The sequence below is a fragment of the Magallana gigas genome, chromosome 7 (assembly GCF_963853765.1).
Source record: "Magallana gigas chromosome 7, xbMagGiga1.1, whole genome shotgun sequence".
Classification (NCBI taxonomy): Eukaryota; Metazoa; Mollusca; class Bivalvia; order Ostreida; family Ostreidae; genus Magallana; species Magallana gigas.
Window position 1 is genome coordinate 15,417,343 of NC_088859.1, and position 9,387 is coordinate 15,426,729.

General features: G+C 32.1%; 1 protein-coding gene across 1 annotated transcript; it reads right to left on the reverse strand.

The window, feature by feature from the left end:
- Window positions 1–3,354: 3,354 nt before the first annotated feature.
- Window positions 3,355–7,966, reverse strand: LOC105341833 (uncharacterized). Its single transcript, XM_034457600.2, has 9 exons — window positions 7,841–7,966; window positions 7,351–7,554; window positions 6,925–7,043; window positions 6,453–6,603; window positions 5,973–6,131; window positions 5,485–5,700; window positions 4,963–5,208; window positions 4,540–4,636; window positions 3,355–4,404 (listed from the first exon to the last, which is right to left on the reverse strand). Exons 1-9 carry the CDS (start codon window positions 7,905–7,907, stop codon window positions 3,513–3,515), a joined length of 2,151 nt encoding a protein of 716 aa, XP_034313491.2. The 5' UTR covers window positions 7,908–7,966; the 3' UTR covers window positions 3,355–3,512.
- Window positions 7,967–9,387: the final 1,421 nt, after the last annotated feature.

Consider the following 9,387-nt stretch of genomic DNA (forward strand, 5'->3'; position numbering starts at 1 on the left):
CTCAAGTTCAGTAGTATGGTTCCAGTTTTAATGATATATATATATATATATATATATATATATATATATATATATATATATATATATATATATATATATATTTTTTTTTTTTTTTTTTTTTTTTTTTTTAAATACACCGACTTCCCAAATCACTTGCGGGGAGGGGGCAGCTGTAAAGAGAGATACGTCTCCGCGGGAGATTAATTGATAATATGCGAACGAAATACGACAGAGACAAAGAAGCACACCATGTTTATTCATTGAATCTCATAATTATTCATTATTTCGACCACCGCTAGATGGTGCTTAAGGAATCCTCATTATTTGACGTCACGGACAAGACAATCACAATATACGGAGTCTGTTGAACAGCCACCGTCTAAAAATGAAATGTGAAATATTAATTTAAATTTTCATTTAAAAGAAAATTGATATTTTAATTGGATAAGACAATAAAATGTTAATTTTATTGGAATATATATAAGATAAAATTGTATTCAAATTAACATTTAATATTTGTAAAAACACGTCATTTAATGCTTCCACTTTTCAAAATATAAGTAAAACCTAAATTAAACAAATGATAAAGAGGTTTAAATTTGAAAATATGTGTTCAGTTTCATTAATATATTAAAACGTTGCTTCAACGTTGAAAAGTGGTTGATGTCTTCAACGTTGAAACTAAGTTGGGTCTTCAACGTGGAATCAACGTTGAGTTATGGTTTGGGTTTCAACGTTTAAACCTCAACGTTGATTCAATGTTGAATAATGGTTGATCAACGTTGCAACTTGATTTCAACCATTTCTCAACGTTGAAACAACGTTGTGTGCCCACTGGGAAGTAGCCTGCGTGTTGACATGAGAAAATCGCAAGTCAACATAATTTTTATCCATCTTGAATTGACATGTAGATGGCAGATACTGGCATTAGTAAGTAATTTAAAGATTTGTTTCTTGAGGTTAAAGAAAGTTTTCTCGGGTGGAGTCAAAATTATCTTATTTTGACATAACTTTAATTCATGTTTAATTCTATTTTGCTTGTAGGAAAAATGTTCAATTACATGGTATCAACCTGTGACTTATGACTTTACAATAGAACTGTACGTAATTTCAGCAAAATACACTATTACCCTGAAGTCAGAGGACGTCTTCAATGGATTCATGAAACTGCAACGACGAACCCCGACACTGTATTGCAGATTGACGGGGACCTTCTGATTAGTGATATTAGTCAGAGTTACCAGAACAAGAACACTGGATAAAGTGCTTGCTATATAACTGTTATTTCATGATATTATTTCATTTATTTGTATTGATTAAGATATAAATTGCAAAGGATGTAAAGAAAACTCTATCATACAATGTACCAGTATTTTCAAATATTTTGAACTTTTTCTTTATGGAAAAACTAAATCTTCACCACATAAATCAATTTATTTAAAAATTTCAAAATCTGATTCCTGAAGACTTTCTTTGACAATACAAGGTGCAAAATTTGTTTATTTCCTTATTTATTTGTACTTCCAATTAATATGGATGAACAAATGACATCAGCTGACAATTTAATTTCTAAGTCTGATTGCGAATACGCCATTTAGAACTTGATTAAAATTCCTCTGCACCCCATAATTTGTACTTTTTAATAAAGAATGTCTCCCCGTCGATGTAATATCATCTTTGAAGATTACTGTATTGATTATTTTTGGTTTCAAATTGGTATGTTATTGTCAAATGGAGTTTGAGCTTTTAAAAGTTTGTATGCATAATTGTATTCAAGTTGTAAGATTTTTTTTATTTTGTAGGTACGATATCAGTAACATTGGGTTTTTTTTAATTCAGTTGCAGCAAAAAAATTTTCACATTCGTACAAAAGCATAAACCTTGAAAGTTTACCTCTTTTTTTATTTGTAATTAGCTAATGATATAGAAAAATAACCCTGATGTAAATTTGTGAAGCGTTTTCAATATGTCATAACGGATGATTTTTTTTAAAGTTTGTACACGTAAGGCAGTGTAAAGTTATTTTCGTGCATTATTTACATAACAAATAATTCTTTGCTCTATGTTTCACGTGTAAGTATATATTTTGTTAAAAAATACAAATTCTTCATTTAAATGTTCTAGATTACAAAATGAGAAGAAAAAAATTAAATGTTTTAACTCAAACGTGTCTAAGTTAAGTTCCTTTACGTTCAAAATACTGTTTCTGTTGTTTAATTTACATTAATAATTTATCTGACCATCCATTTTGCATAATTGAGATTAAAGGGTCACGGTCACGATTTTAGTCAAATTCTATTTTTCTGTTTTTATCATTTAGATTACTTTAAGAAGGCATATCTAATGATCAAATGAAATTTGAGAGTCAGTCGTAGAGTTATAAGCAAGATTCAGGGCTCCCAATTCTTTGTTTTGTGAACAAAGCTCGTGCCATGTTTTTGTTTTTGTTTACATAGGTTCAATACACCAGTAAAAAAAATTTCTAGCCAATTTTTCAAACTTCTTATTCATTTTAAGCATGAATAAACAGTTCCTAACATATAACACATTCATTTTAGGTCTTAAACTGGAAATTTTACTTCAACATTCAAAAGGTAAACAAAGGCTTTGTTTACATAGCAAAAATTGTAAGCTCTGTAACTCCCTACAAATGACAATCAAAATTTTGTTGACTATTTAAAATACCTTACTGAAGCATTGTAAACATTAAAATTGGAAAAACGATTTTTGACCAAAATCATAACTATGCCCCTTTAAGATACTTAAACCCATTAAGAGTTATTTCCCTTTCTACGTTTGCAGCAGTAAGTCGGCGGGTTTAAAAAAGGGTTTTCTCTTATACAGACATTAATACATTTCTGATCTTTTAACGATAATACTTGAATATTTTTCTAGGTAATGACAATAATTTTATAAATAAGAAGGTTTATTCGATCATTAGTCAAATCATCTTTAATTTTATTTCTTAGGTGGTTAAAACTCAAATTCAATGCATTTCAGCAGCTATAGTTCATTAGTTTCTTAGTGTATTTCAAAACTGAACAAGATACCAAATTGTACCTAGTTGACACCCCCCCTCCAAACATAACAAGAGACCAAAAGTTCCACAATCTTGAATATGTAACCGTACTTATGTTTGCACAACCCACTAGGGATTTAATACAAAAGTTTACTAAAATATAAAATTTTAATTAAAAATATCGTTTAAACATTGAGCACCAGCATTATTCTTCATCTGTCAATCAACAGTGATCAATTTAGAACAATCAGATAAAATATCAAATATTTTTTCTTTATGTTTCAAACTATAGCTAGTTTATTCTTCTTTCAATATCTGATGAAGTTACTGACATTTCAATTGCTTTATTATAATATTACGTGAAAATTTTCTCATCACTGACAATCTATTCTTTCTTCTATAATAATTGGCAATGGCATATTGTCTTGAGTGACCTCCTTTGAAGTCTTCTGTACAATTCTACATGGTAAATCCACATAATATTAATATCGTCTTATTGAAAATCTTTACAATGCTCTCCTTGTTCAACTGGAAGTTGATTTGAAGTGATCTCGTTTGTACCATGCAGCATTTCTGAATGTGATGCTTCTCCTGATGACATCACAATACTTGAATAACCTTGATTTTGCCTTTCCGATAGATCATCTAGTGAAATTTTTGAATGACCTTTTGATTTCATTGCTGAAAAACCTACATTGTCGAATGACATATCTGTATAACCCAAGCTCTTTCTAGGTAATATGTCTAATAATATTTCATTATAAGTTTGATTTTTCGTAGATAGTGAAATATCTGGTGGTATCTCTATGTAATCAGTACTTTTTCTGAGTGATGCTTTATTTGATGACTTTTCTATACCAGTTACACTGTTTCTATTTGATAAATCGACCATTAATGCTCTCATGCTAGCTTGACTTTTTCTAAGAGTTGGATTCTCTAGTGACATATCAACGTAACTCTGGCGTTCAGTCGTCGTTGATAACCTTCCGACAGACATCCTGTTCAGCCTTTCTTGTTCCCTTTCAAGGAATTTCAACCAGGACAGTTCGATACGGTTTCTAGATGTTTTCTTTGGACGCATTTCAAAATAGACCGAACGTCTTTGTTGGGTTTGTGTGGTAGATGATTCGCTCAAATTTCGTGTGTTAACATACGCATATGGAGAATCATTTGACCTCTTTGCTCTCAAAATGTCACTCTCTACCACCTCTGAATATCTTGGTGCCTCTAAGTTTTTGTCGAATATAACAGAATAAACTGGTTCATCGCCTATTGTTGAAAGTTGTTGTTCGTAATGTAAGTGATCATGTTTCACCTTTCGATTTGACCTAGATGGTCGGTAAGATCTTCCATTCTTTTTTTCTATTGCTTTGATGTAAACTTTCCTGTGTTTAAAAAAAGGTAAAATAAAAATATGATTAAGGTACGAAGGTTTAAGATAAAAGATTCGACGTATCTCTCAAAGGTAAAATGTTTTTATTCAAGATCTTGCATGATCATGACGAGAAAGCCTCATATACCTTAGGAAGATAGCAATTGTAATAAGAATCCCTAAACCAAGTAACGTGGCCAAAATGCTTGTGGTGATGACCAAATCCTCATCACTGGTTGCTCCAACTGAAAATGCATATAAAAGTCCAAAATCTTATAAGAGAAACTATTTGAAAATATTTACTCGCAAGCAAGAAAATTTTATAAGGTTAGTGATAGCTGTGTTGTCGCAAACAGTAAAATGAAATACGATCAATTAAAATTAAAAAAGAACAGTTACCGAAAGCAGTGTGTCGTTTGATCGCGAAATAAAGTCGTTGCGAATTAGTGTTGGTTAATGGCGAGTTTTATAAAAGCAATGATATATCAAATAATGTTGATCTTTTAGTAATTTATTAATAAGCAATAGGTCAAAATAAGTCCATTAATAATACTGTTATGGTGAATAATACCTATTGCAGTTTTAATACTGGCTGAGTTCGATTCAGTAGTTAGCAGTTTCGAATATGACGTCGATTTTGATGATATCAATGATGATGTAGTCTCCGTCGTGATGAGAGAGGTAACGGGTATTGCAGAAGATTGATTGGACTCTAAACACCAAACTGGGAGTTTGTCGTTACAGTTACGGTAACTCAATGTTATTCCTCCAGAAACATCGACAGTAGCAGCCACACAGTGAATATTCGATGAGCTATCTATATTTGAAAAAGAAAAGGGAAAATTTAAAACTGCTTGCTTTGATTTTATTGTATTTACTAAAAAATAAAGAAATTCTTGATAAACCTTAAAAAGAATCACTTTTATTTTTATCATCCTTGCCTTTGCTGTTATTATTATCACTATTGCACTAGAAATAAACACTTTTCAAAAAAATATAATACCATTACTTGTGAATGTGATTTAAACACAATTTTTGGTTGAAGACCGTAAAACTTTGTCAATATCATTGCTTGTTAACATGATCAACACACCTGTTTTTGTTGATATGGTGAAACCATGGTGTCTGCGAAATGCCCCTATCCAAGCTTTTTCAAAATAACTTAGTTCACTGTTGTGCTGCACAACGCTGTCGACATCTGTGGAAATTTGGTACCCATTCTGTTTATAACACTGGCGAACAGCGTCGTTCCATGTCCGTGTAGGGCGATTATAGTGCTGCCTTGACAGGTCAACGATGACCGCCCCTTCTGTTATATAAATTGGACAATGTTTGATGAGCTCATTGACGGATTGGTTACATCACGATTAATTTAAGACACTCGTGTTTCTTAAAGCCGCATTGATATGCTTTTAAAATGTGTTACGTTTAATCTTTAGGATGAAATAATTAAGGAATTGTGATTTTTCTCATTCCAGAAAGAATACTTATAAAGTAGTTATAGAGATATGAGCAAATCTTGATGAAATGATTAATATGAACTATCTGAAGAGGCTTTAATGAGTGGATCTGTGATAGTACCTAGTTTACAGATGAAGCCATTCTCGGTACTGCATGACATATCGTTTGGGTTCTGGAAGCCTCGGACTATTTTATTGTAAGCACCCAATACAACATCCCGTGTGTACTCCAGGACAAGGCATTCTTCCGCTCCTGTTGTGTTAGGTGGGATGCTAGCATCTAGAATGAAAACAACTAAAAACCTTCGTAGCCAGTTAGACTTATGTACTAGTATTATAAGTTAGGCAGTTAAACGGGTCATATAGGTGCCACGTTATACTGCAAGACTTCCAAGTACACGTTTATCCTTTGAAATTCTAAATAAAAAATCATACAAGTCAACGGCCAACCTAACAGAAAAGCGACACCACTACCGTTGTGTGCTTTATATTAGATTGTGTACGATGCAAAAAAAAATGTTTTTTTTTTCATTTATTTTTTAAATGATATGTTTAATATCCTTTTTAAACTTTAAAAGATTGTGAAAGGATAATTTTTTACCTGTTTCATAAATCATGACGTCAGTTACTCCATTGCTCAGATAGTTGTCACCATTGCTACCACAGAAATCATTCAGGTTTCCAGGGCAATGTGTTGGAATACAGTTCCCCGTGGAAACAGGAAAATTGGACAGACAGAAACAGTGAAACTCCTGGGAAAATAATCAAATCCTTGCAAGCAAAAGCCGATATATTTTTTTCCTTTTTTCTTGATTGGATAACATGAATCATTATCTTTGCATTGTCAAAACCAGTCTTACAGAAAACCATGAAAAGGGTAAATTTGGTGCCTCTGTTTAAGTTTTGATTTTGTTTGCTATTGGTTAACGAATCAAAGAATTCTTTAAAATCGGTGCTTTGAATCACACACCAAAATGTTTAATCAGCCAATATATTACGAAGCTAAAAATAAGATTGATGCTTGGTACACATATAATAATAAGGTAGCAATAAATAAGTCATTGTCAACTTACACTAAGAGCAAACAAAGTCTGGCATTTACTTTCACATGATACCACGCTGTTATCTTGATCTTTTGTATGTACTGCTCTGGAAACTGTCTGCAGATCACTTGGTTTTACTAGTCTACATCCTATGCACAAATCAATGATTCTAAACAAACAGTGACAAAATATGAATACAAAGTATGTTCTTTGGAAAATTTAGTTTTCTTTTTGAAAATATGTCCGTTTTTAATTTGAGATTTAAAAAAAAATATTTATTCATGGATAAATTCCGACCAAAAATTATCAAACTCTCATGTTGGCTGTTCAAATCGACTATGCTTCCAAGAGGAAACTCAAAATCTTATACTTGTCTAGTGTAATTTAATTTTGGTTTCATCACTGTGATTGTGCCCATATGATTATAATCATTAAAATTCGGAATGCTCAACTTACCTATGATTTTTATCCATGGTGTGTAGCGAACATATGCACCGACCCAGGCTGGGCGGTTTAGTTCTGTGGAATGGACTGATGCGCGTGCGTCACTTATATTTTGAAGGATAGCTCCACCGAAAACAGAACAAGCACTGCTTTGATTGGTCACAGCCTGGCTCCATGTCGATGTTTCACTAGGTATTTCTAAACTCACCCTTGTTTCTTAAAATAATAGGAAGAAAATAAACCCCTGATTTATAAAAATCTTAATCAAAGGAAACAAAAGTAGTTGTAATATTTATGGCTGTTACGGAAATGTTAAATCTCGAGTAATTTCTTATAAGGGCTATTATTAATAATTGCGTTGCTGTCTTAAACTGCAGCATTGACAGACAATATTTCTCTATCTGTAGATTTACAATAATTACAATTTTAACCGTGTTCATTAGAATGTTAAAAAAAGTGTTGATTAATTGATAATTTTCATTTTATGCAATTGTTCACTAACCTTGAACAAATACATGGCAGATTTCCTCAACTATGACGATAAAGATTAGAATCCACCTGAAATACATTTCTCAATCTTTAAAACAAAGCCCATCTCTTAACATGAAATCTGTTTAACTTATTAAACACGACTTTGTGCAACAATGGTCGTAGACTACATGTAAATCCGTCCACCAACATCCGGAAACTGTCGTTAAATAAACGGAATTAGCTGGGTGGATGCAGAGAGTAGTGCATTATTTATATCGTGTACTTTCCACAATCAAAAGTGTCGCTAGTCTAATACGATTTCATTTGCTGTAAAAGATAACTTCTATTCAACAATATATATAGTATATCAATCAGAAACACAAACACTATTAGATAATTGATGCTTTCAGGGCTGATCAAAAAATATTCTCAATGATTGGTACAATTAATTATTATTATTTTATATTTTTGCAATTTTAAGATCTTCTTCATATCAATACAGATCAACTATTTGCCAAAGTAAAAAAAAACACGAAGGAACGATTTGGGTATAACGTCTAGTTTTTAATAAAATTTAATAATTCATTATAAAGATATTTAGTTACATGCAGAATTATCATTATAGTAGGTATTTGCAGCAATATAAAATCTAAAAAATAGAATTTGTGTAGCTCAGTGTCAATTTTAGAGCCGAAACCCTCTCCCCTATTTCAAAAAGTCAATGAAATGCATGCGTTTTAGTGGTTGCCTCAAGTCTCCTCAAAATAGTGAATATGCAAACTATTCTGACGCGACCCCCACCGAATGCGATCCAAATTATCGCAATGCAGCGCACGAACATTTGTATGAACGTCTTACAACGTTTTGTGTACTCGCAAGGGTGATGCACGATTTTAAAAGGTCGTAAGATGACCCTCAACTGTCTATGCATGTGTTTTCATACCATGAGACATTTGATCAACGTGTCTCATGTAATCTTGCAACGTTTCAGCATCATTGCACGATTACTAAGCTTCAATATGCCATGCTCTGCCACTAGTATAAATACCCCGTATTAGCATTTTTGCTTCATACCACAATTGACCATGGATGCTGATACATCTCTGTTTCTTTGTTTAATTAGGTATTAACTGATAATATTCTTTAGTTTAAACTAGCAATTATGGATGAATTTTTTAATGACTCAAAGTCATATGCATGTTATACTCAACTTCCATGTGAGTCATCGTGAGTGAACGTATTATTTGATTGTAAAAACTATGAAGACATCTTTCCTTTGTGTTGTAGAAATTTTAAATAATTTTTACATTTAAACAATCGTAAAACACAACTGAAATCTTATCAGAATTATAAAGTATTAAGTTTTTTTTTTATCGGATCATTCACCTTTGGTTGACTGACAATGCCTGTCTGATATGCACTATATACATCTTACATTAGAGACAGAGGACCAGTATATCACCTTTGTCAGACTGGTGTTTAAATACCTTTCGTATCAGGTTCCGAGTGTTATGAAAATATCGCCCAAGCATTTGAGTGTGCCTTATTTATCGGACTGCGAATATTGTTTATATACAA

What these genes read in the sequence shown, in the direction of transcription:
- LOC105341833 (XM_034457600.2), bottom strand. Translation starts at nt 7,907, where the DNA reads ATGTATTTCAGGTGGATTCTAATCTTTATCGTCATAGTTGAGGAAATC. An exon ending in CTGCCATGTATTTGTTCAAG is followed by an intron (nt 7,555 to 7,840) that starts GTTAGTGAACAA and finishes TATTATTTTAAG; the next exon opens with AAACAAGGGTGAGTTTAGAA. An exon ending in CGTCATGATTTATGAAACAG is followed by an intron (nt 6,132 to 6,452) that starts GTAAAAAATTAT and finishes TTTTCATTCTAG; the next exon opens with ATGCTAGCATCCCACCTAAC.